This window comes from Lagopus leucura, unplaced genomic scaffold (assembly GCF_019238085.1).
Source record: "Lagopus leucura isolate 7727_CA_CO unplaced genomic scaffold, USGS_WTPT01 Super-Scaffold_100022, whole genome shotgun sequence".
In the NCBI taxonomy this organism is placed as follows: Eukaryota; Metazoa; Chordata; class Aves; order Galliformes; family Phasianidae; genus Lagopus; species Lagopus leucura.
The window spans coordinates 2,926,735-2,952,729 of record NW_024962275.1 but is presented as its reverse complement, the minus strand read 5'-3'; the positions used below and the strand labels follow the sequence as shown (position 1 = coordinate 2,952,729).

General features: G+C 48.2%; 1 protein-coding gene across 2 annotated transcripts in view; it reads left to right on the top strand.

Moving 5' to 3' along the window:
- Window positions 1-25,995, top strand: part of COL5A1 (collagen type V alpha 1 chain) — a 127,365-nt gene that overhangs the window by 60,196 nt on the left and 41,174 nt on the right. For both annotated transcript variants that reach the window (XM_042878716.1, XM_042878715.1), the window contains exons 9-25: window positions 48-104; window positions 3,122-3,163; window positions 3,447-3,509; window positions 9,706-9,780; window positions 11,305-11,397; window positions 13,827-13,883; window positions 14,012-14,065; window positions 14,323-14,376; window positions 15,110-15,163; window positions 16,437-16,490; window positions 17,274-17,327; window positions 18,662-18,706; window positions 20,787-20,840; window positions 21,891-21,935; window positions 22,393-22,446; window positions 23,014-23,058; window positions 24,221-24,274. In XM_042878716.1, coding sequence (XP_042734650.1) covers window positions 48-104; window positions 3,122-3,163; window positions 3,447-3,509; window positions 9,706-9,780; window positions 11,305-11,397; window positions 13,827-13,883; window positions 14,012-14,065; window positions 14,323-14,376; window positions 15,110-15,163; window positions 16,437-16,490; window positions 17,274-17,327; window positions 18,662-18,706; window positions 20,787-20,840; window positions 21,891-21,935; window positions 22,393-22,446; window positions 23,014-23,058; window positions 24,221-24,274 — 954 coding nt within the window. The remainder of the gene's footprint in view (window positions 1-47; window positions 105-3,121; window positions 3,164-3,446; window positions 3,510-9,705; window positions 9,781-11,304; window positions 11,398-13,826; window positions 13,884-14,011; window positions 14,066-14,322; window positions 14,377-15,109; window positions 15,164-16,436; window positions 16,491-17,273; window positions 17,328-18,661; window positions 18,707-20,786; window positions 20,841-21,890; window positions 21,936-22,392; window positions 22,447-23,013; window positions 23,059-24,220; window positions 24,275-25,995) is intronic.

Here is a 25,995-nt window from a genome sequence, read left to right as displayed (position 1 = left end):
CTCTCTGACTGCTTGTCTTTGTTCTGTTCCATTCTGTTCTGCTGCAGATTGGAGGCCCACGGGGTGAGAAGGGGCAGAAGGGTGAGCCTGCCATAATTGAGCCGGTAAGGACAACTCTGCGTTCTCTATGGTGTGGTGCTCCTGGTAGTACAGCTGAGAAGAAAATTTCCCATTACTTGGTCCATTTTAATATAAAATACCGTAATTATTTCCTTTTAAGACAATTCACAGAGCAGCTTAAATTAGGAAGGAAGTGCTCAATTTCCCATGACATCTCATTTGCTATAGCGCAACCCCAGACCTTCCAAAATGGAAGTGCCTGGCAGAGGAGAGGCTATTCCCCATCTCTATAGGGATTTTGGAGGTCCCACAACGCTACTCCTGCAGCCTGGGGCCAGACCACACTCTGACCCAAAACCTCTGCTTGGGGATGGCTTTAATGGTGCAGCCAATGGGTTTGTCTCTGTGCAAATAAAGGGTTCTCAGAGCACAGATTGCTCCATTGCCTGCTCCCAGGTCCCAGCAGCTTCCAGAAAAGCCCTATGTTGTCCCAGGGGGAACATCAGTGCTTTCCTTCTTTACAGTTCCACTCTGACCCATTCCTGTTTTGCTTTCTAAGGAATGGTTATAAACTGTGCAATCTACACAAAAGGTGGGTGCCCAGCAGAGCATCCCATAGGTGCAGATAGAGCCGGGGCTCCCCAGTGCTGCTTACATGCCCTCAGCAGGACCAAGGGGTTGTTGGCACATGTCTGTGTCCCTATTGAGGTGCTGGGGTGCTCCTGGGGCTGGGAGCAGGGCTTAACATTGCTGTACTCACCTCACCAGCCACATTTCCAAAGGGCCAAGCTGCACACCAGCAGCTCAGTTAGCCCAGTTCCTCTTGGCAGAGAGCCCAAGCAGTGCCCAAGGAAGCAGTCGTACTTCCCATTACCCACAGTCCATTCTTTTCTCTTCCAATTCTTCCTCCATTTCCTTCTCAAGGAGACATTGCCTATGCTGGCAGAGTGAGGAGCTGGGGGCAGCAGTTGGGCTTCACAGGCCTCCATCACTGCCTTATGAAAGCATTTCTGACCCTTCCCTTCTGGGTCCTGCTCTCACTCTGCAAACAAAGGCAAGGAGCGAACGCTTTGCTGAACCATGCAGCAACATGGAGAAGGCAGCTTCAGCAGCCCACCCTGGGCCGGAACTAATCTGAAACGTTACAAAATAATGGTTAAGTTTAATCATCCTGAAAGAATTTGGCCGCCTTTGCTATTTCAAAACACTGGAGCACGTATAGCTTTTGCCAGAGAGTAAACAAGACCAAATGCCGCCGTGTTCCTATCCGTTCAGTTCCTCTTTAACAGAGAGAAATTCACTTTTGCTGCATTCTTTATCTGGTTTTCGATCAGAGCTGCAGCAGAGGGGTGAAAAGAAAAACCGAAGGCGGGTTTCTGCTGAATTCTCTCATCTTTGCCTTCGAGCTGCCTGTTTTTCAATCCTTGCTCTGTGCTGACGCTCGCTGGAAGCAGCAGGGCAGCACAGGCTGCTCGGGGTTGTGGTCGGGATGCTGGGACCCCCGTGGTCCGGCTGTGGCGGTGACAGGCTGCCTTTCCCTGCTTTGGGCCAGAGTCAGGTGCTCACAGCTGCCTTCGGAGAGGGTTTGATCAGCTTTTGCACAGCTCCTCTCTGCACCGTGACCAGTTTTTGTGCTTTTTCTGCAGTGTTAGCCTCACTTGTGGGTAGCGACGGGGTGTTGAGGGGAGTGACATCCCTTCTTCCCCTGGATGGCCCCAAACATGTGCTCTGCTTGCCGCCCCCAAGGCAGTCCCCTATGGTGGCATGCCCCCACAGCCTCCCATATCCCCACTGCTGATGAGCGGTCATGTAAACAGCAGTGATCTCTTGCCGAGGAGAATCTCCAGATGTCCCTAAAGCTGGAGCTCAACATAAACCAACTGATAAATATGGGAAGATGCCAAGGATGTTTGCATCGTGAATGGGCTAATTAACCCGGGCTGTGCATAGGAGCATCCTGCAGCCGGCCATGGGAAGCAGAGCTCAGCCCCGTGCATGCTCAGGCCATAGTAACCCTGGTGGCATCCCCAGAAAGTTCTGGGAGGGACTGATGTGAGCTTGGGGCTCTCTGCATCAGCCTGGAGACACTGTTAGCACAGGGGAGGGGAAGGGTTGGTGTTGGGTTCTGTATTGGAGGCTGCAACACACCAGTGTGCCATCGTTTGTCTCAGTGGGGATGGGCTCTGTGGTCCCTATGTGGGGAGATGTTTGCTGATAGCTCTGGGATTTTCTATGGAAAAGGAGATAGGGCCTTGTGGGTGTCATTGCTGGGGGATCAGGATCACCTGCCCCATCCTGGTAGCCCTCAACAGCAAGGAGCTCATATTTAGTGTGGGTTGAAAGAGTACTGTGTAGGGATTACATCTAATTCCCAGCCAGAGGAGAGCAATGCCGCCATGGTTGGCAGTGAAATTACTTCTAGAAAGTGTTTGTCTGCTTGAATGGGAGATTTCTCTGTGGCCTCTTACATAGCCATGAAGGGGAAGAACAACCAAATAAATAAGTGAACAGAAACAGCTCAATTCCACTGAGTATGGGCTAGACCTGATTTAAAGTTAGGACAAAATATTTAGATGAAAAGGAATGGAATAACATAATTCTGCTGTTTTGCCTGCACAGTCATTTCCTGGGTACACAGAGTAAATCACAGTGTGCAGCCTGCTAGGAAAGTAATTTCAAAAAAAAAAAACCCAAAACCCTTGCAGTTTGCTTATTAACTTTCTATTGTTTTTTTTTCTCCAAGCTGCTGGGTCTCAGAGACTGCTGCTTCCCAAAAAGGAGCTCTTCTCCCCGTCTCCATAGCTGAGTTTTGCCCTTTAGTGAGGGGAGGAAGGCAGTGAGCGGGAAGGCAGCACCATGCTGGGGTGAGGGGCTGTTTCTCCATGCCCTGCATGATCCAAATAAATGATATTTGGCTTTGATGTCACTGAGGGAGTGTGGAAGCTAGCAGCAAGGCCTGGGCTGTTTAAGGATGGAGAAAGCATTGGGTTTTCAGCCCTGAAGTTGGGTTGGCTTTGAGGATGTGCCTTGCTAATCGCTGTTATTCCTTTCTCCTGTTTAGGGTATGCTTGTGGAAGGTCCCCCTGGTCCCGAAGGCCCTGCAGTAAGTGGTGTTGGGGTTACACCTTGCAGCTTGGTGGAGCTGGATGCATGCATTGCGGGGGGCTGATGCCTGCACAGGGCTCAGCACACAGCTGGTCCCGAGCTCTATTGCTTCCACATGCCGTGTGTGTGCGTATAAATGCTTTGGGGTTGATTTTTCTGGAGTCAAAATAAACAGAAAGCCCTATTTCTTTTCCTCCTCTTTGCATGAATGTTACAAATAATAACACATTTCCATTCAGTGGCTTTTTTTTTTTTTTTTCTCCCTGTCTTTTCTATGCTAGGGCCTTCCAGGACCTCCAGGACCAACTGGACCTGTGGGCTTAATGGGAGATCCTGGGGAGAGAGTGAGTATCCCTGTTCTTCTTCTGTTTGGCTGATGCCTTTCATCAGTTTGTGTGTTCAGAAGGGGACAGCACTGGAGTCCTGCATGCTGCTGGTTGCGCAAGGCATTTGATAGCAATCCCCTCTGAATCTTTGGTTTTAATGCCTCAAAATCTTCAAAGTCCTTTCCAACCCAAGCCTTCAATGATTCTATGATGATACTGTGATGAGATCAGGCAAAGAGATTGCCAATCCTAAAGGGTGCTTGTACTGTGGTGAAGGCAACCTTTGCATCCAGGGACGAACAGCTGGGGACCACAACTTTGAGTCTTCACTACAGCAGTGGGTTGGGCTTGCTTGCATCCCAGCACAACCCCTGGGGTCACTCCACCATCCTTGCTGTGTTCCTTCCACCTTTTTTGTGTCCCAGACTGCCCCTGTTGGGAGGATTGCTCTGTGTAGCATCTCACCTTTGCACTGGATGAGTTATTGAACTGAACCAGCAAGCACTAGAGAGTGACTGATGTGATTTAGCAACGCTGTGCCTGAGCACTTGTGCATTTGCTTTTGATGTAAATTCAGCTTGGTTTTGGAGGAGCACCAGCGCATCCCCCTTGGTGCAGCCAAACTCTTGTATAGATAAATTCATTGATTTCAGCAAGTTTGCATGAGCGAAGCAAATGGAGCTTGATATCTGTTTCGATACCTTGATGCATTTTTATGTTGAGTGCAGTCACATATGCCTTCAGAATAGCTGCTAGGACATTGCTGTTCTATTTGGGGCATGTCTCCTGCCCAGGACGCTGTGTGCATGATCTTCTCTTTGGGAGGTTTTATGTTTTCTCCCATCAGCAGTGAATGAGACTTGTTTTGACTTGGAACAGCACAGATTTCTGTAGAGAGTGGCTAAAAGAGAAAGTGAGGTGTGTTGGGAAAGCCTGGATTATCTTCACACTGAGCACAACCAGCTCTAGGGTGGCTGGGCAGCAGCACTGAGATGAGCATCCAGGGCAGCATTGGGCTCGGGGGCTGCTGGGAACAATTTTAGTGGGCATCAGAAATTCACCTAAAAGTAAAAGCAGCCCTAAGGACAGGGCTGTTGGTGGACTGAGGCATCCAGCAGTCCTGTTGGCCAAAAGGGCAAAAGCAACCCTGCAGATGGGGGTCTGAAGGTAATCTGGGACCTTTATTTCTAGTATTTCTCTGGGAAAGCACAGCAGCTCTCAGTTCCCAGTGTGATGGTCAGGGCTTGAGCATGTTTTCCTGGCACCATGGCATCTTCTGCTGCTTTAGCAGCTGCTTTCGGGATAAGGAATTGTGTCCCATTTGTCCCTGTGACCTGGTTGGGAAAGGATGGGGAGACCCAGACCCACTATATCTGCATGGCTTCCCGTTCCTCTGACAGATTCCCTTGGATTTTGTTGAGTTCTGTCCATGCAGAGTGGGAAGGTCTGCACAGACAAAGGATGTTGTGTTGTTCTGATGTGTCTTAGCACAGCTAATTGCTGCAGCTCTCTATTAAGGATTCGTGTTGAGGCATTGTTGTTTATCTCTTCTTTTCACTTAATTTTCAATTTTAATTGCATAACCTAAGACCCGGAATGAACAAGAGAGAATTTGCTCCATTACAGAGAATCAGAACAAGATTTCTACATGACAAAGGAGCTCAGTGCAGACTCATTTTTAATGTTTATGTGATCCTGGAGACTTCCTGTGGCCTCCTCTGAAGTCAGTGTCAAACGTGCATCAAACCTTTGGATTTTATTGCTTCTTGCACCAGCCATGTTCCCCATCCTGGAAGTGGCTGATCACCTTTCCACTCCAGGATGGGATGCATTGCAGTATGTGAACACCAATTGGGCAGAACACTGAAGTATTTCTCCCTTAGTCCTTCATATCTGGGCTCCCTGCACTGAGCAGGGGCTGAGCCGCCGTGCCACAGAAGCCTTTTTGTGGACTGGTTATCCCCCCCCACCCTCTTCCACCCTCAGCTTTTAAAGCCCAACTCTGATCCCTTGCAGGAAATGCTTGGGGTCACTCTGAAAAAGCATTCTTGAGTTTCTTTTCTATCCCTCGTCCCTCCCAGCACCACCCTTTCACCCTTCCTCTCCCACCCATCAAAGTGCATCTCCATCCCACCCATTGCTGACCCACACTGGAGGTGTCTCTTTTGGTTTTCAGGTGTATTTGAGGAGATAGTTTAGGTGTTGGTGTTTTTTTGTGGCAACGTGGCTGACTTGAGCCCTGGTCTTTTAATTAAAGCTCTTTGTTGCAGTGCTGGTCTCTGGGGATTTGGCTGGAGTTTACCTGCTACCACACTCCTGCAACCCCCCCCAGTGTGCTTCTGTAAAGCCCCCCACCTCATTTACGCCCCAGGTGTATTTATTGGTTTTTGATGGAACAGTAATAACATTTCTTGTGCTTGTGACATGACTGAGAACGAGGGGCCCTGACGGAGCTCCATTGATTGGTGTCTGCGAGCTCAGAAAGTCAATATGCAGCGGTGGGCTGAGCCACTGCTCACAGAAGTTAGTTTAACCCATGAATCACTGCACAGAGGTTGACTTAACACATGGGATGCCGCTCAGAGGTTGGCTGTGTGCTGTCCAACTTGCTCTTCTACTACTTTGTTACTCTCCTTTGGCTCCTAGCAGTTCATTTGTGTTATGAGATGGGTGCTGACCGTGCTGATGAGGGGGCTGATACCTCTGTCAATTGTCCATGCATGTGCAGGCATTGCCTGGCCTGGACATTTCCAGGCTCCCCTTGAATGACCACACAAAGCCCATCAGCAGCATCACGCTGTCCCTGATGTTACTGTTACACACCTTGAAATAAAAGGCTCAATTCGCATTCAAGCACAGTGTGCACATCTTGCTTTTGCTAAGTGTCCAGAACAGAACATAATACGACATATTGCACAAAGAGAAGCAATGAATTTGCAAAGCCAGGAGCTGCAACTGTATTAAAAACACTCTCTTCAATTAGAGCAGCTCCTCTTTAATTTGTTTATTATTAACCCTGCCTGTTGCTCATGAATTTACATGGCGCTTATATGCGTACAGTGAGGAACGTTGCATCTGATAGACTTTATATTTGCAATCAGACAGGTGTACTGAATTAATATAACAGCAATATTCAGCTATGTTAATATTGGCCAACACTCATTTAGCTCTGTTTTATTCATTATGTTGGTTGGCTCATTTATCCCTGTAATTTTACAGCATGAAGAAGCGCTTGTGACACCAGTATAGCTGCAGCCAGCCTATCTGTGAGAGGAGTGATGTGAGGGGGTCTTTCCAGTAGTGGAAAGAAAGGAATGTGGAGTATTCCAGAATGGAATGAAGAAACTGGGAGAAAAATATGCTTTTTGTTTTTTTGTTTTTTTTGGGCAAGGTGCTCTACAGCACTGGAACAGACCACAGCTTGGTCACTGACCCTGCTGTGTTGGTAACTTTGGGGGGTGTCTGGGTGCTGCTGGGCTCCTGTCAGCCTCTGGCTCTGAGCAAAGGTTGGTCTCAGTGCCTGTGTTGTATTTCCCAAGACCACGCAGTCCTTGTGTCCCAGTGGACTCATCTCCATTGAGGACAGTTTTGCATCCCAGAAGTGTAATAGGGTCCCTAATGCCCTCCGTGCGGTTCTAAAAGTCTTGAAACTTTCAGTTCCTGTGTCAGACTGCTTTGCTCAGAATGCCTCGAATGCTTTGCTCGTGTAATTCTCTGGCCAGGACCAAAAATGGGAGGAGAATGTTCTGTGAGGGTGACTTAAAGCTCAAAACTGGACTATTAAGGGCCCATCGTCCATGCTGCTGGGCACTGCTCTGAAGACCACTGTCTGTCACTGTCTCCTACTCAAGGAGCTAGATAACAAATGCAGTAAGATTTCAGCTAAAGCATTCCTTTGAAATACTGCATCAGTTTTTACGTTCAGCGTGGCATTGTAGAGCACTGCACCAAATGAAAGCTGAAGTCCCCATTCTTGGTTGCTATATATCAGCAGATCTCTATTTATGTAATGAGAGCGACACAGATTTTTACACCGAGAGTCTGGCATGCTGCGTCTCTCAAAGGCATTCTAAGGCCTCTGCAAGCCAGCCTGAATTGCAATTTACAAAGTGCTTTATGGTGTGGATTTCCATCCGTACCATTGCCCCCCACTGCTCTGCACCGCATGGAGAAGACCTCACACACCCAACCTGGAACAAAACGAGGCATTGATGCAGAAAACCGTTTCCAGCCGTTTGTTGGGCAGAGCACACAAGGAGAGATAAACAACCCCATTCCTGATCCATCCTCTGTGGGAGCAGCGCCGAGAGGGAGGAAAGTTTATTATATAAAGGTGAACCTGGCCTAAATTATTTATGTGCTGTGCTGCAGCAGATGGGACTGCCCTCTGCACCTCATCGGTCGAGTCAGGGATGCTGGTGTCAGCCAGGCTAAGAAAACAGCACCAATACAACATCACGAGCATGTCTTGAGAAATGGATGGGCCGGCATGTTACACAGCTCTCTTTGGTGCTGAGGGAGCTGCTGAGTGCTGTGCTGATCAATCTCCAGCTGCGGTGCCGGGCTGTTATTCTGGACTGGCTTTGGTGCTGGCTGCCCTGTAATTGTGGTGCAGGGCACAGAAATAGCCCCGTGGGGTGGAGTAACAATGGCTCTCATTCCCCAGAGCTGGGCTCTAATTTAGGGCTTGGTGCTTTTGGGTTCCTTTTTAAGAGGGAGGCGACAAAGGAGATGTTAGGTTAAATAAGATGTGGAAGGAATGGAAGAGGAGCGAATGAGGAGATGTGAAGTCCTGTGCTCCTGCAGAAATGGGGAGCTGTGTGTCTGAGACACCATGTGGGGGAAGATGATGTGCTTCCATTCCCCAGCATGTCTTGAGACCTCAGCCCAAACCAGGGAGGGTCTGATGAGATGAGTTAGACACCCTTCTAGAAGTACACTCAATGAGCACCCAGGTCCGTCCACAGGACAACTGGGCAACCATAATGCTTCGACTAATCTCATTAAAAATGCTCTGCTTTATAGATTTTGTACTGTTTTCTCTCCCTCTCCCACCCTCGTCCACCTTTCTTTGCCTTGTCTGGTGAGCGTGAAGCTTCTCCTGTGTCCTTGCTGTGTTTCCACACAGATGTGGGATTTGGGGCAGGGTTTTTATTTTCCCTTTCATTTGGTGTCTGTACAGGCTTGAGGGTTTGGGGCAAGTTGAACAGAGTTAGAACTAATGTAGATGCTTGTTGCTTGCTCTTCCAAGAGTGCTGTTTCCCCAAAGATTAATTTATTATTGGTGTTTACTGAGCAGGGGAGTGCCTAAGCCCTCAAACCTGAGCTGTTGGACAGGTAATCCTGCCTGCCTTGCCATGAAATGAGCACCAGGGCTCCTCTGGGCCTCCCTGGGATGAGTTCAAGTCACCCTTGCCTTCAGCTCCTCAAGCTGATGTGAAAATTGCAATTATTGCATGTGCATTGGGTGGTTGGGTGTCCTCCTACTCTTCTGTAGGGTTATGGATGGATGTGCAAATTTGGGTTAGTACGCAGCTGGGAGTGCAAATAATCTGTGGGCTGTCATAGGAAAAATGGCCATATTTGGTTATTTATAGCTTCATCAATACATCTTTTACTGCATACTTGTTTCTTTAGTGCAAGTTAAAGACACTCAGCTGATGTTAATCAGCACAGCTCCATTCAGGCCCTTGGAGTTTTGCTGATTTATGGCTGCTGACAGGATCACTCTGTTGTAGACAGAAGTGGTCTCATAGGATGAAAAAAGGCAGAGGAGAGAAAAACGGAATGACTCAGGTGACTGAACATGTATGGAAATGTATTTATTTTCCACTGTTTCTATTTCACTGACTTGAGTTATGAAGTCTCATATACCTTTTTAACAGATTTTAACAGACCCAACTAACCTTTGATTCCATTGATTCGGAACATGGCAGAGGCTTTTATTGTTCATTTGAACATTGCTTATGGCAGATACAGAAAACAAGGGAGCCAGCATGTAAGAAGAGGGAATTGCTAAGAAAAACCATGTGTGCCTACAGATGTACTTCCACAGAGTTTGCCAGACCATCAGGATGCCAGCATGCTCGGTGTGAGCTGTCGAGATAGGGAGCCCTTTGTGTTGTGACATATGTCTGTACAGCCACAGCCACTTGTGCATGGACATGACTAAGACGATGCTACAGAAGTTTATTTTTATTTCTCCTTCTGACAGGGACCTCCTGGCCGCCCAGGTCTTCCAGGAGCAGATGGTTTACCAGGACCACCAGGGACAATGCTTATGTTGCCTGTAAGTATAAATGAAGCAAAAAAAAAAAGAAGCACTAAAATGAGCTTTGCTTCTTGGCTTTGCTGCTGCCGAGAGCCTGTTTTTGCAGTTTTTCCCCTGTACACCAAGGACACATTTTCTCTTGTGCAAAAGATGGATTTGGATCATTTCCCTTACAAATTTACATTTTGCAAAGCGCTGGCACATTTTCACAGGTCAGAAGCTCAGGGCAGGTGAACTGCAATTTCTGAAAGCAATGAATAACCATCATTGCTTAGGCCTTGGCATAGTGTAAGAGAGTGAAAGTCATGAGGAAGCAACTGAAGACACCTCCAATGGCCAAAGTTTTTTTGCAGAACCCTGCGTTTAGGGTGAGGAACCTCTAAGGCCTCTTCAAAGCAGGTACTGAAGCTGTAAGCACCTGAATTAACTGCTCTGTGTTGGTGAGCAGTGGTTAATTTGTATGTCCTTTTCCCTTACACGAAGCTAACAAGCATCAAGTCAGCCTTCTTGGTCCTGGGACACAGAAAACGAGCGGTTATATTTTGTGTCTGCTTTGATGTGAGGTTTCCCTGAGGAAACCAGCTGTTGGAAATGAGTGGCTAGGTACCAAAGGGAAAGAGCCTTGAGTGAAAAACCGCAGCACTCTTGTACAGGCTCCAAATGGTGGGGTGATATGCATGTAGGATGCTGGCAGGGTGCCGAGCAGAGCCCAGGCCAAGCGCTCGACACGGAGCTCAGCTGGCCATTACAATGCATTTGTTGGCCCCGATGGTAAGCAACCTTAGGCCTATAAATTGTTTCTTTGAACCCGTTTGCCAAGTTTGCGTGGTTGTACACCTAGTGCCAAGCAGGCACGGCGCTGAGGTGAAGCAGAGGTGAAGGAGCCGTCCAAGGAGGTTCTGCTCTCTGCAGTCCCTCCTGCAAAGCCCTAAGGATGCGTGCAGCTAAGACAGGAGGAGGATGTGTGTCCCAGAGGGTGGGTTTGTAGCCCTTGGGGGTGGAAGAGGCAGAAGAAAACAGTAAACTCTTTCCCTTTCAAGTTCAGGAAAATAAAAAGCTAATGCTTTCTGCTTTAGAAGTCCTCTGTGTGCTGAGGGGTTGTGGTTTTGAACGCTGGGGCGAGTTCTGTTCTCTGAAGTATGTGGCCACACGTGGGAAATGCAGTCTCCGTCCCATAGCAAGCAGATGCACTGTGTGGAGATGCAGTGGGAAATGCAGCCCAGCATCCTGACCTCCTGACCAACATCATCTGCATAGGCCTGGGAGAACTGTGCTGTTCATTTGGAGCTGTGCTGTGTGAGGTCCTTACAGCGGAAAGCCCACGAGCCCTCCTGTGGTTTGCACTGCTTTGAACCAGCAGAATTTGCTGCATGGGTGCGTTGGTGAGAAACAGCTGGGTGACCTGAGAGTACCACGGTTAATGGGGCAGCAAGAAGGATAGCAGTGGGATTGGATCAATCGTGCTGAACAGAGCTGTGCAGGAGCAACGCTTGCATGGAGTGACAGCATCCAGTGACCTGCTCTCTGCCTTGTTCCCACCAGTTCCGCTTCAGTGGAGGAGGAGATGCTGGCTCCAAAGGACCTATGGTCTCTGCACAGGAGGCCCAAGCCCAGGCCATCCTACAGCAGGCAAGGGTAAGTGAGGAAAAGGGGGGATCTCATGCAGCCCATTGAAGTGAAGCTCCAGAGTAAATTTGACAGAGCATTTGTCTGCATGCTTTCATCATCTGTGCTGGTAGCAGCCACTCAGTCCATGTCTGAGATGGGACAGCCACATGGCTTGAGGTGGTGATGCCTGCATGGCTTGGGCTTAAACCTTGGTCTTTCGTTGCCTGCGGAGCTTTCTGTTGATGCCAGGAGCCATAGCAGTCCCTACTGTAGCATTCACTGCTTCTGCTGACAGTTTTGAGAGTCTATATGAAAAGCTGTGGTATACGCTGTAGGGGATTTCTTTCTTTCGTTTTTTTCCAGCAAACCTCACTCAATAATTGAATGTATGTCACAGATGTAAGCTGTTCCCAGCCCCATGAATCTCAGCAGGCAGCTCGCAATTTCCTTTCATGCGTTCATTTGAAAATGCATGATGAATATCCGTGCAACTTTTTTTTTTCTCCCCTCAGATGACCTTACTGATTGATGATCAAATAATCCCCTGCAATGTTTGTTATTTAAGCTGGCTGGTGAAACGAGATCGGCCATGCACGTTCCCAGTACGATTCCTGTTCTGTGGCTGGCTGAGTATGTCAGCATATCAGGCTGTACATACTCATCTCTTCAAAATAAGACTTCGTTTCTAGCTGGTACAACTTTGAGTCTTCCCTTTCATGCATGCTTCTCTGAGGTTACTTTTGATCGTTAGCTTGTTCAAAGCAGAGAAGCAGCCGGCACAATTACAGCTGAAAGCATCATGTAGGCACCCCCCCCATAAGCACATTGCTGCTGTCTTTATCCCAGTCCTGTCCAGGCTGTGAGCAGCCAAGGGGAAAATTCATGACGGTTTAGGCAGGCTGTAAGCAGAGAGATGCAGCCCTGGGTGCTTTGCTCCTCTTCTAACCAAATGCAGTCACTCAGGGCTTCCCTGTGCTCTTCTGCCCTGGATGCAGTCAGCCTGCTGTTCTGAGCAGCTTGCGTTCACTTCAGCTGCTGAAATGGGCTGTAAAACCAATCCCTTTCACCTCTGAGTGGAATAAAGTCCATTGGAATCACCAACCAGCAGGGTGACACGTGCCCCTTTCAGGTTTATAACGAGGACTTGAGCTCAGCCAGGGCTATTTTGCTTTCCATCCAGCTCTGCTTTATCTGAGGAGTTCAATTTTTCACATGTTCAGGCAGAGCACAGGGCCCTGACACCACCAGCCGCTGCATTTTCCTATCCATTAACCTTCCTCTGAGAGTAATATTGGTGTATTATGATTCTTGTGCTACCTCGTCACTCTTAATTTCCAGGCTGCCTGCGGTTTTTTCACCAGTATTTATTTTGCTGGGAAATGGAGTTTTTGAGCAGACAAATTTTTCATGGGAAGCATCTTCTTCCTCAGACCCCCTTTTTTTTGGTGTTCTTCTTGGCTTGTTTTCTGCCTTACAAAAGCAGTGACAGATTGGAAAAAAACAAAGTACCCCCCAACACACACACAGACAGAGAAAAGTCTCTTTTCTCTGTTTTGTTTTGTTTTCCATTTTGGGATAAAGGTTTTCTTAAAAAAAAGAACAGCCCAAATCCTGAGTGAGCTGGAGGCTGTGGAAGAGAAGCTGAATATTTCTACAAAGAAAAGGATCCATTTCTTGGCTAACATCAACCCATCATCAGACGAGTTCAGCTGAAATCCCTGATACCAGGAATAGGGAAATAAAAGGCATTTCAAAGGGGGAAATGATAGGCTGTGGTAGAGATGAGAAAGGAGTCCTGCAGGGGAAGTTCATCTCCTTCCTCTTTTCTTTTTTTTTTTTGAGCATGTTGTTAATTGCATTGTTAGCTTGATTTATTCCCTGAAATTTGGCTTTCTGTAGTCACCGAGCCTTGACTGAGCCAGCAGTGTTTCAGAGCAGCTCCCTTGTAAAGGGGAGTTGTGAAATGGTGCCTCATAATCCCATGTTTTTGCAATGTTTAAACACTTTCAAGTTCAATCATGGGTAGATTTTAATTGCCAGGGCGCACAGACAATTACAACTCTTATAAAGTGATGAATTATCATGAGAGCACACTGTCCAGTGATGCTACAAAGTGTGGACAGCCCCATTACCCACCATAGAAACTGCTGACCTAAGGTCTGGTTGCATGACCCCTTACTGAACTAAAGCCCCCTCCGCTGGAAATAGAGTTGTTCTGTTTGTGAAATATTACATGTGACCTTGGGCTTGGCCCATTTTTGGATGCAGGAAGGAGTTAATTGACATTACAGTGTACTCTGGGGTAAATTCATTGGAATGGTGGAAAATGCTGCAAGGATTTGTGCTTCTTAGCAAATGGACAGAATGCACAGTGCAGCTCGTGGCACGGCAGTTGCTTTGTCCCATCGTAGCAAAGCAGGGACACAACTAAAGCAATGGTTCTCTTTCTGTTCCAGCTGGCACTGAGAGGACCGGCAGGTCCAATGGGTCTGACTGGGCGGCCCGGCCCCATGGTGAGTGACAAAGCAATGCTGGCACAGCAGATGCTCTCAGTTATTACCTGCATGGATCCTCCTTAACGACCTTTGGGGTCTTCCCTCTGTTGGAACAAAATGCAACGGATCCTCTTCTGTGTCTACAGGGACCCCCGGGCAGTGGAGGATTGAAGGGTGAAGCTGGAGAAATGGGACCTCAGGTGTGTATGGGAGGGTCGAGGGGTGAGGGGACATGGAGGCGTGTGCTTGGAGGGCAGCATGGGAGCAGCAGGTTCACACCAAGCCTCTCGCTGTGCCCTCAGTCCCGGCTGTTCCCCTGCCACAAAGATGGCTGGAAAAGAGATGAGGTGTGGGTGGCCGTGTAAATGCTACAGAGCCGCTGCTCTGACCAACGCAGGGTCCATTTGTCTTGCTTTTGCCTGACAGCATTTCTTTCTCTTTTCTCCCCACATTGCAGGGTCCACGAGGCATCCAGGGCCCTCCTGGCCCGGCAGGAAAGCCAGGCCGCAGGGTGAGTGTCCCGGGAGCGCTCCGTCCCACTGCCAAGCAATTCCTGAGCTCTGAGAGCATTGCACAAGAGCGGGCCGACGGCCAGCAGGGCTGCTCCAGGCCCTCTCGGTCCATCTGGGCAGACGGACGTGGGGATGGGAGCTCAGGGTGGGGAGGAGAGGAGCTGGGAGAGCTGCTCGGCCGTGCTTCCAGCGCTTTTGTCCTCGGGTTTTGGCTCTGCAGTGCTGGGATGGGAAATGTAGGAGTGCTGTGTGCTGCTTTGGGCAATCCCACGTTTGCAGGGCATGAGGTCCCGGTCCCTGCGTGTTTCTGGGATCAGTCAGAGTGATGCTGACTTGTTCTGTTGGTGCCCCTGTGGCACAAATGCAAAATTTTGGTTTAGGCAGCCCACTGGCTCTTCGTGTTGGCTTACCAGAGGAAGAAATGAGAAAGCCTTTACAAAACCTTCATCTCGTTCCAATCTGTGGGCATCAGCATTTCTGAAAATGTACTGGAAGGTCATTTATTCCAATTGGACTTGCAGACCGTCTCCCAGCACCCATGCAGTGAACCCAGGCCTTGGTTAGCACCAGCCTTGAGCTTCAAGGGCAGAGCAGCATTTCCACTTTACCAAAGGCTGCTGCTGAGAGAGTTCTGGCTTCAACAAGAACCTCCCTGAGCTGCCAACTGAAGAGCAGATGTCCCCGCCGCCCTGCCTCATACTTTGCATTTGACTTTGCTTTCCTCTCCTGCAGGGACGAGCTGGCAGCGATGGTGCCCGGGGAATGCCAGGACAGACGGGACCAAAGGTAGCATCGTGTGTCTGTGTGCTTTGGGAATGTGCATCTCTTGGTAGCAAGCAGGAACAGAAGGATCCTTGGCAGGGGGAGCCCACCTTGCTTGGGGGAGGTGGTTGGAATGGTCTCAGGACACCTGTGAAGATGTGGGATCTACATTTGAGAACTGAGGGGAAATTAAACACACACCTAGAAGGCAGGAGAGCGATAGATTGTCTTTCTTTCTTTCTTCCTTTTTTTGGATGCAACTTTATTAAATTGCTGGATCCTCTTAAGAATGAAACATGCTCCCTTGGCTGCAGTTGTAGAACAAATACTTTGGAATCCTAATTACGAAAAACAAACATGAATGAGCAGTTGGAAATATCCTGAAATATAACTACAAAGAAAAAATACCTAATAACTGGGTGAGAAAATGTAGAAGGCGTGGGGAGGAATTTTAATGCGCTGTATTTATATTTGAGACAAAATCCTTTCATTCAGCCGAGATCTGCTGGTATTATCCAGCAAGAGAGGAGCTGTTCCACTGAAATTGAATGCAGGGAAAGTTTGCTCGGGGAATCGTGTATTAAAGGTTTAAGTACTTTATTATGTAGATACTTAAAGCTGGAATAGATGGGGGGTTTTGATACAGAGACAGGAGACTGCGAATCATTTATCCAGTAAAGTGCTTTAATGAGCATCGACTGCCCCCAAAGGAGTGGATGCCCGGGAAGAAGGGAAAACAGAATAACGAGCAGAGCTGGAAATGAGCTAACAGTGCTGTGTGCAGAGACAGAGCAATGCCCCAGAGCCTGGCAGAAATAAAGGAGTGACTGGTTACAGGTCCATGGCATCACCCCTTCTGCAGTACCCTTCAGCATCCGTGTGCAGTCACTGAGTCCACCAGCCTACCGTGCTCTTTAGGGCGAACCAGATCTGCCTTCTGAGCCTGGCAGCATTAAGACAGTTCCCAGAGTTTGTTTGTTTATACATTTGTCTCCTCAGACTGGAAGAACATTTCTGGGAGTGAGATGCTTTCGATGATTGATAGGCTCCAAAATCCACGTGGAAAACTAACAAAATGCGTAGGTGCTGGAGCAAAAAAGGGGAGAGGCAAAATGACTTTATTTGAGCTTGTTCCTCTTTCTTTCATTCGATCTGTAACTGTGAAATCATCACCAGTCTGATGGGAGGTGAAATGTCTGAGGGAGAAAATCAATCCCTCCTTGACACAGAAAGGAAACAAATCGGAAAGGTATTCAAGAGCAGGGGGAAATGTGCACTAACCTGTTTTTTCTTTTAGGGTGACCGAGGGTTTGATGGCTTGGCTGGTTTGCCTGGCGAGAAGGGGAACAGAGTGAGTTATCTCCCACCTGTCTTCTGACTGCAGTCTGTAAGGAAACGTTGGCAGGAGGATATTGTTGGGAGGAGGGCAGCAGTGCTGGGGACAACCCAAAACTGTGATGAGGACAGGAGTGTCCTGAAGGAGGGTGCTGGATGTCACAGCATTCACATCCTGGGAAGCTGTGACACCCTTCTGGGGTTGCTTGAAAGTGGGGGCAGAAATCACTCTAACAAAATAGAGGGTAAAAAATAGGAGGCAAAGCCTGCTTTTAGTGCTGTTGTGGGTGGGAACTGCCAACGATACAATGGGATTCTTTTCTTTAGCTCATAATTAAACAGTGGGGAAAAAAGCAAGAAGCTTGTTATTTCGGCAGGCTTGTTCATGCCTCCTCTCCCCAGAGGGAGCAGACAGCACTTGATAAAGAATGCAAGTGTTTGAACGGCAGAGATTGCATCGTGACTGCAAGCTGCGCAGGAAAGGGAAGATGGTGCCTGAGAGAGATGCTTCATCAGCCAGAAGTGGAGCAGCCAGCACACCTTGGATGAAGGGCTGGCTGCGTGCAGAGCCCCAGTTGCACTCTACTGAAGTTGCTGGAGCCAGTGTGTGGCACTGAGTATGTGCAGAGGGGCTTCAGAGAGAGCAGGGAGAAGGGAATGCGGGCGTACGAGTATCCTCAGCACATGGTGCAGGCGCAGCAGTCAAGCCTAGTGTCAGGTTTCTCAGTGCTACCCAATATCTTCCGTTGCTAGAGTTGTGTCCACCTCCCCTGAGGTTTTTTCTGTCTTTCCTTTGTAGGGTGAGCCAGGTCCCCACGGCCCCCCAGGGGCACCCGGAGAGGACGGGGAGAGGGTAAGTTTCTCTCTTGATGCAGCAGTCCCTGGAATTCATAACTAAGCCCTGCAAAGAAGAAGCAGATGTGATGCCAGGCAGACATGTGGTGGGAGCCAGCGCTGAGTCCCTCACTGCCATGGTGTGCAGCACATCACCTCGTGCACGGGGCGAGCAGAGCACTGGTGGGAGGAAACATTGTGAGGAATGTGTTTTCTAAAGATCTGGTCAGAAAGCTCTGGTTTTGTCAGAAAAAAAAACCCTACCATTTTCATGGTGTAGCTGTGCTGCTTGTTTTCTAAGGTAGAGTAAATTGTAGCAAGAAATGCCAGACAGATGTGGGAGGCAAAGATGAAATTGTTTGCTGCCTTAACACGGTGTAGTCAATAATCAGAAGGCCTTTAGCAAAGCTCAAACTAAGTGATTGCAGGCCTAGGAGTGCTGGTGTAAGAGGAGAGATGGCAAATGTACAGCTCAAAGATAAGTGTGGTTTAATTGGAGGAGCGAGTATGGATTTCTCAGGCTCTAATCCCACTCCGCCGTGTTCTCTTTCCACCTTTGGCTATTTGTTTCCTCTGTAAAACACAGATAACAACACCTCCCTCACCACGAAGTTGGGAGGATTAATTCGTTGTGGATGTGCGGTGCTTTGAAGTTGAAAAGACCGAACGTGTCTTTTGGGAGAGGAACAGATTTCTGAAGTCTAAAGTGAAAAAGAACCGTGTAAGGGGCAGAGAAGCTTGGAGGACGTAGCTGGGTGTGATAGAGTGCGTTTTATTGGCAGCAGAGGAGGGTTTACAAGTGCTGGCTAGGATTGATTTCCTAAGAATGAGTGAGCCGGGTGTGACATGGTGTCCCTAGGGGAGTTTTTAGTGGTTGAACAGTGAGTTGGAGGAAGCTCTGTCCAGTTCTTCCCAGTGGGCACCGACAGAGAATGGGAGTTGGGGGATGAGGAATGACCCCTCTGGTTTATCTGAGGATCCATTGGGTTAATCTGGCTCCAGGACAGCGTGCCCACGCTGGCTTCCCACTCCGTTAAGTACTAAATCTTGTGGTTATTGACTCACATGGCCTGAATTGTTCCTACACTATCTTGTCTGTTAGCAAAATCCATCTTTATAAACACCGACGTGAATTATGAAGTATCCTTACAGCATTTCTAATCCTTGGTAAATTCTGCGCACGCAGTCTTAGTCTCGCGGCTTATGAGGCCTCCCTTATGCATGGCTACCCTTTCCTTGCTCCGGGGAAGCTGCTTTTCAGTGTGATTATTATTTAACAAGAACGAAACACCTGTGATGTGACTGAAATATAACTGCTGTGCTCTGTCTCTCTGTGCCTTCGCTGCCGGGCAGGGGGATGATGGAGAAGTTGGACCCAGAGGGCTGCCCGGAGAACCTGTGAGTATCTCCTTCTCTGGCATGCTGGGCAGGGGCTGGATGTCATCATGATATTTAGGGGTCCTATGGGGCAGCTCTTCAGGTGCTGAGGACCCCTGAGGTTCTGCCAGGACTGAGCTTCCCTGGATTGAAGACCCAAGCGTATGCTCAGAGGGTCTGCCCTAATGACCGCTCTGCTTTTCTTGCCACGTGCAGAAACACAGACCTTTCTGAGCTTTGATTTCTAATGAGTGAGATTTTCTTTGCTCAGTGGCTAGACTTAAACCTGGTCATTTTAAAGGTAAAGCTTGACTTAGGTCGGTCTCATTTCCTGTCTGTATCCTTCTGGATTGTCTAGGAGTCAATTAAGTGGGCTGGGGGGGCAAAGGACGTATGCTAAGTATATGTGAAATGTGGGGTTTTGTGATTGCAAACTCTGGGACTGCATCTCAGGGTGTGATCCTCGCAGGGTTCACCCCATGACATTGGCCATGACCAATGGATTGGTGCTTTGTTCACCTTGCATGGAGCTGCAATTGACAGTTTGTCAATGGCTTGGCCTGCAGCTCCACGTGTTGTCAGAATATCCCACCAAAAAGAAACAGTTGAATTTTCAATTTCAGACTCGGAAAGCATTTTCTGCCTCAAGAACCAAGTATTTATAATGATGTTGGCAGTGATAAACTCTGTTTCTGGCTGGCTGTAGACTTCAGTCTGTAATACTGCTGTTGGCCGCTCATTATATCCAAAATGCATTTCCTTCATTGTCAAAAGAACATTTACCACCTGCCGTTGGCCATCAGCTTTGTTTTCAAGGAGATACCTTGAATACCTTATTTTGTTGTTGTAAGGCCTGGTGTGGTGGCTCAAGAGTAATTGATGGAGCTGCTGGACACACTTCACATGGGAAAGGAAGGCTTGGCATTTATGGGCTCGTTGGAACTAAATTACAGACAAGATGTCTGATTAACTTCTGAGGATGATTAATCAACCCAGCTACCTTCTCAGCACAAGTCTAAGCAATAACTTCTGGGTTATTAACTTCTTAAAAGCATTAATGAGCTAAGGTAACAGAGTAACAAAAGGGGAAGTTAAACGTTGATAACGTGTGCAGAGAAGTTGATCTTTATAGCAGCAATGCAAGAAAAGATATCTGTGATGGCCAGAGGAGAGGTTTTAATTGCACTGCAAGAAACTTTCTGGTCATAAATATACATCCCATATCTGCTCGTTTCTATCTGCTTTAAGCCGAAAAAGAGTCTTACCAAATATAATGGCAACAAAAACCAGTGGTGGGCCTTTCATCCCCATAGCTGGTTTGTACCAGCATCAGAGCAGCCTGGAAGGACCTCTGGGAATGGGCAATGTGTCCCGTTTGCCCCACAGCCACCAGGTAGAGGAGCTGCCAGGTGTGCTTTGCAAAGTCAAAACAAACCAAAGCATGAACTGTTGAGTTTACCCTGTCAATCAGAGACAATTCTCTTGCCACACCAGAGCAGTTCTCAGATGTCCCTGAATTTCCCTGAAGGCGATGCTGGGTTCAGCTTGGTGAGAAAGATAAAAATGGAAGGAAAGCACTGCAGTAAGCAGCTGTGGCTGAAGAACCAAACGCCTTTTGAAAATGCACTTTTGTGCTGCAGGCTGAAAACCTTTTCCAGCCTTGCTGAGTTGTACAGATTGTCAATGATTAAAATTAAATCTGGAGCGATTTGGAAATGTTAACCCTAATCATCCATTAGTGGAATCGGTTCATTTTTCATAATGCTCTCGAGCTAGAATGACTTGGCTGCAACGTATTTTGCATCACTGTGCTTGCTACAGGGTAATCCAGGAACATGATTAAATTATTTATTAAAAAAAGAAAAAAAAAAGTAGCTGAAATAGCCTTTTTCCAATCCAAAGAAGAAAGGTCTGAGTGTATATTATTTAGCTTACCAAAAGCACTTCAAGGATGCACTCACACAGGGTTTCTCTTACTGGTTTTGAAGCACAGGAAGATGCTGTTAGTGCAGAAGCAGTGGCTGGCACTGAAGCTGTGCTGGGCAGTGTGATGCTTGTAGGGGAGCTTGGGGAGTGCTGACCCTGCTTGTTTTCTTCCTAGGGCCCTCGAGGACTTCTGGGACCCAAGGGGCCACCAGGACCACCGGGGCCACCGGTAAGTTCCCAGGGCTGCTGCCCTCCTTGGCCATCTCATTAACACCACCCTGTGCCCATCCATCATTCAGGCAGATAATGCACCTGTGTAACTACATACATCTGTGACATGAGAAGAAGCATTCCAAAAAAGTTACAGCCTTACCCTGTTTTTATGTGCTGTCTCATCTACCTATGGCAGCTCAAGGCTTGGCCCATTTGAGTAGAAATTAATACCTAGCTCAGGCTGAAAGGGAAGAATGAGAGCTATTAACACAGTGCCTTGTGCTATTAACTTTTGCCTGAGGGCTGTTGAGCCTTTAGAATGGTTTGTTCACATTCTGGGCAAAAGCCAAGGCAGGAACATGCAGTTATGCAGGAGGCAGTCACCTTATCTGCTGTGCCCTGCTGGCTGGGGAAGTGCTGATGTAAGGGCTGCTCTGCAACTCAGTGCAGCTCACTGAAGTCCCCAGACTTAAGACCTGAACCCCTGTGCTGCTGTGAGAGCTGAAGGGGTCAGTGCTTTAATAGTGAATGTTGGGAGGTCTTTAACCCCTCCCGGGACGTGAAGGCATCTTCACTTTGAACTGTAGTCCTGCTGAAATTCAGTGTCAGGTCTCACACGAGCACACTGGTAGGAACGTTCAAGCCAACCTGCCCCACAGCAAAGTGCTGAAAGCAGAAATCCCATCCCAAGGTCTGCACTTGGCCACGTACACCTTGCTGGAGATGCTTAGGAAGCTCGTGACCCTTTTAGTGGCCAGGCTGTGTGCTGCTGGAAGCAATCCGGCCAGGGCTCATCAATCAGGTGCTCATTCTGCTTTTGAGGAAGGTTAAACCACTGGGAAAAGACCGCAAAGACTTTTAAAGTGTAAATTTACACGGCGTCGGTTTAAGTGTAACATCATAGAATTGGCTATTTGACCAAACACCTTTAGGAAATGGTTCCGTTTCCATGTGGTCCGAAGGGCTTCCTGATGTTTTCTTGGTTTTATTGCATTTTTTTTCCCTGTTTTTGAGGTACAAAAGAGGCAGATATTTTCTTCATGCTGTTTCTTAAATCCTTTCCCAGGGTGTGGCTGGTATGGATGGACAAACCGGTCCCAAGGGGAACGTGGTAAGTTCTTGCTGCCCATTTTACAGACAGTTCAGGCGTTGCCGATAGAGAGTGTATGCAAAATGTGAAATGTACTCTATTAAATTAGGTTTGCTAATTGGTTTTTAGCCTGGTCTAGGCTCCTATCAGAGCCTGTGAAAACCATAGAGAGTACCTTCCTACAGCAAATGGTTGTTAATTTATTATAATTTCTGATGGAATTACACATTATTTCCCCATGAAAGATCAAACGTTCTCATCGAGATGTGTGCTGTTCTAATGAATATCAAAGTGCTGTAGCTTAAATGATGGGGGGAGGGAGGAGGGATCTTTGTGTCTCCTACTTCACGCTGCTGGGATGAAATGGATTCCTGCAGAACAGAGGCTCAGGATGCTGTGAGAGGGCTGGTGCCAGGCAGGAGCTGGTGGCTCTGTTCCTTGTTTTCCTGCCTTTAGCTCTGCTGTTGCCTCCTCACAGGGTCCCCAGGGTGAGCCAGGACCTCCAGGCCAGCAGGGCAACCCAGGTGCTCAGGTAAGAGGGAAACTCTTTTTCTATTGGTAGGACAGAGGGTTGCTGATTTTGGGCATCTTTTGCTCACCAGTCAACAGAAGGACCAGCAATAAGATCTGGTGGGAATGTACATCGCTGGTTCAGAATCTTCCTGAAAATACTCCCAAATTCAGATACCCCTGGTTCTCAGCTGTGATGCAAAGCCAAGCCCAGGTCCAAGCAGCCTCTTTGGCTGAGCCACATTGTGTGGCTCATGCCTGACTTTTAGCATCCCATGGTTGGGTCACTGTGAACCATAGCAGTGATGCAGATGTCCAAGTCCCAGCATCAGCCCTCTGGGCACTCCTCACTCCTCAGAGCATCCCCATTCCCACCATGGGGAGAAGAACCACAAAGCAGAGCAGCTCTCCAGGGGCTGTTCTAAAGCAAAACTTCATCGTCTCTCACAAGACGTTCTGAGAATGAATGGAGCTGGGGAAATCCCCAGCCATCGCAGGCACTGGAATGATGCTCAGCTGAGGCACTGCCAAAAAGCATTTGGAATGAATAGCTTGTTCCTTACTGACCCGAGCTTTTTTCTGTTCTCAGGGTCTTCCAGGTCCGCAAGGCCCCATCGGTCCCCCAGGAGAGAAGGTACGATGAAATGCTGCAGCTCTGACTTAAGACAACTGTTACCATTAATATGCATTTGCTGCTTCAGCTGCTTCTCTGCCCCATATGCAACATCTGTTTGCAGCCGTGTCCATGAAAGTCTAATGTGCCTCATTCCAGACAGAAGAGAGACAAGAAAACACAGTTTACCTCTAATTCATAATATTTGCATTCATTTCCTATTTTAACAGAAACATTTTGCAGGCAGCCTATGGCAAAACATTAGGAGAGGGCTGAAAGTTGTCTCTCTCATTGGGCTAAATGCCTGTAAGTCTGAGCAGGATGGTAATGGGAAGAGCTGTGGGCTTGGGTCACGCTTTTTGTCCCCTCTCCTGACCTGTGCCAACAATCTGTGGTTTTCTATGGCTGTTGACGTGAGGTAGCTGCTGTTCTTGCATCCCCTGGCAGTGCTGGGACCATCAGGGTTTAAACAAGAGTGTGGGATCAGCTTATGGAGTTGGCAGAGCTGTCATTCCCCAGGTGCACATTGGCAGGGGAACTGTGGTGTGTGGATGGGGTGAATCCCTGCTCACCTTGGTAGGCTGCAGTTATCCATCAGTGGGAGAAGAACAAAGCTTTAGCAATTCCAGTGGCAAAAGGGCTCTTGGCTTTAAATGCTGAGTCACGCACTTGCAGCAGTAGCAACGCTCCTCAATAGGGTGAGAAATCAGGTGTCTGTTTAATTAGAAAGGTAATCACTTAGCAATGTTAAAGCAGCAAGACACGGTCAATGGGGGCAGCTCCACTCTTCTAATTTTCTTCCTTTGCCAGTTAATCTTCTTGCCATTTGTCACCAAGGAGCAGGCATTTCTTGGTGCACAGAGCCCCGTGCATTGATACCCTCCTACCTGTGCCTGGAGTGCTTTCCAGCAGAGCTGCAGCCACTCCCAGCCTTGGCTCCTCTCCCAGCCTTAAGCCTGGGCTCCTGCTGAGCTCTCCTTGGGTCTGCTGAGGTGTGGGATCCATCCCGGCATGCTGCAGTGACTCTGCCCAGAGACGTGAGCGGATTCCTTGCAAATCAAGGCAGCTCTTCCAGCTGACCCCTATGTCTGCAGCCTTTCACAATTAGGTCAAGCAAGAATGATGCTCTGTGGGCTCTGACTGTTGAAGCTGATGATATTTTTTTTTTTCTCTTTGCTTTTAGGGGCCGCTGGGCAAACCTGGTCTTCCTGGCATGCCTGGTGCAGACGGTCCTCCGGTAAGTCTGCTTGGCACAGGGCTCTGCTTGGCACAGGGGCTGCGGGGCTGATCCTGCACCCATCCACCCTGGGTGCACCATGGGCCTGTGGTTTCCCCTTGGCTGATGGGGTCTGAGCTGGAGGAGCTCTGGCCCTGCTCTGTGCTCTGCTCAGCCTCACTGTGCAGCACAGGGCACTCTCTTTGGGCTTCTCCTTCCCCTTCTGTTTTTCTTCTTTGTTTCACGTGGGTTTGCAGCTCACAGAGGTAAGGATGGTCTCATGTGTGGGTACTGCTAACACAGAAGGTCCTCATCTCCCTGGGCTCTGCTGCAGAGCACTGTTAACAGCAGGCTGCAGTGGCTGGTCAGCTGGATTCTCGCAGCTTCCTCCTTAATCCGACTTCAAGCATTTGCTCCTTTCTCTAGAAGCTGGTGTCTGGCCGTAAAAACAGACCTCATTTCTGCACACCTCTGAGACACCTGATTTTGTGGATGACAAATGGAAAACAGTTGCATTCCACTAACACAAATGCAAAGCATAGCGAAAAAATAAATAGAAATAAATTTATATTTTCCACCCTGGGATTATCAGTCGTATGAGGACATTTCAAACATCCTTACAATCGTTAGCTAAGTCAATAGAGCAGCTAAAGCAAAGCCCAGGACGTCTCCAAGGCTGTAGCTTTCAATGTGAAATTCTTGCAGCAGCCTCCAGGGAGCTTCAACTGGAGAAGGTTTGTTTTGTGCAGATTGAAGGCTGTGTCAAACCAGCAAGTTGAGCATGGACAGACGTGCATGGACACGTGGCCACTGGTAGCCATGTAGTTTGCAGCAGGTTGTAGGTTTGTTGCACTTTCCAAGGACAAAACTTGCCCATGTTCTCTTCGTAGCAATTGCTCTTGAAAGCCATCTGAAAATCCCTGAGGGCCTGAAGCACCTTGCTGTGAGAGCCAGCTGAGTTGCTCATCAGTTTTTGATCTTAGTGACAGTAATGGAGATGGGCATTTGGGAAACGGTGGTGATTTAGCGTAGAATGGCTAGGAGCCTCTGAAGTCCTCTTGTGCTTTCATTCTGGTTCCCCTGGGCTGCAGGCAGGTGTCAGGAGCCCAAGGCGAGCAGTTATGTGCCCCCCTGATGCACTGATGCTGTTGGTGCTGTTTAAACTCACAGGACGAACTCAGATTGCAGTCTCTCTCCGTTTTGTTGATGCATAACTGGCAGCTGTCATTATGCTTCTTTATTAAACCCACTTGTTTTATGAATTCCTGCTTGTCTGACGTTCCTGATATGAAGACTGATCGTGGAAAATTGTGCTGTGATTTCTTGCTGTATTGCTAGAAAGTCACTTGTGTATTTCAGGAAGAGTTCGTATGTAAAACAACCACTGCAAAAGTCTTTAATCATAGAATGGAATCATAGAATGGCCTGCATTGAAAAGGACCACAATGCTTATCCAGTTCCAACCCCCTGCTGTGTGCAGGTCGCCAACCATCAGACCAGGCTGCCCAGAGCCACATCCAGCCTGGCCTTGAATGCCTGCAGGGATGGGGCATCCACAGCCTCCTTGGGCAAAATGTGCTGGATGTGCTCTCATCTTTAAAAGAAAAAAGAAAGAAAGATGCCTGGCTGTGCAGCACTGCTCTTGTGGAGGGTTTATTGCTTTTGTACAGACATTGCCAGACAGAGGGCATCTTCTGACCTGGCTCCATTTTGGTTCCTGAGGTAGGAAAATCAACACTACA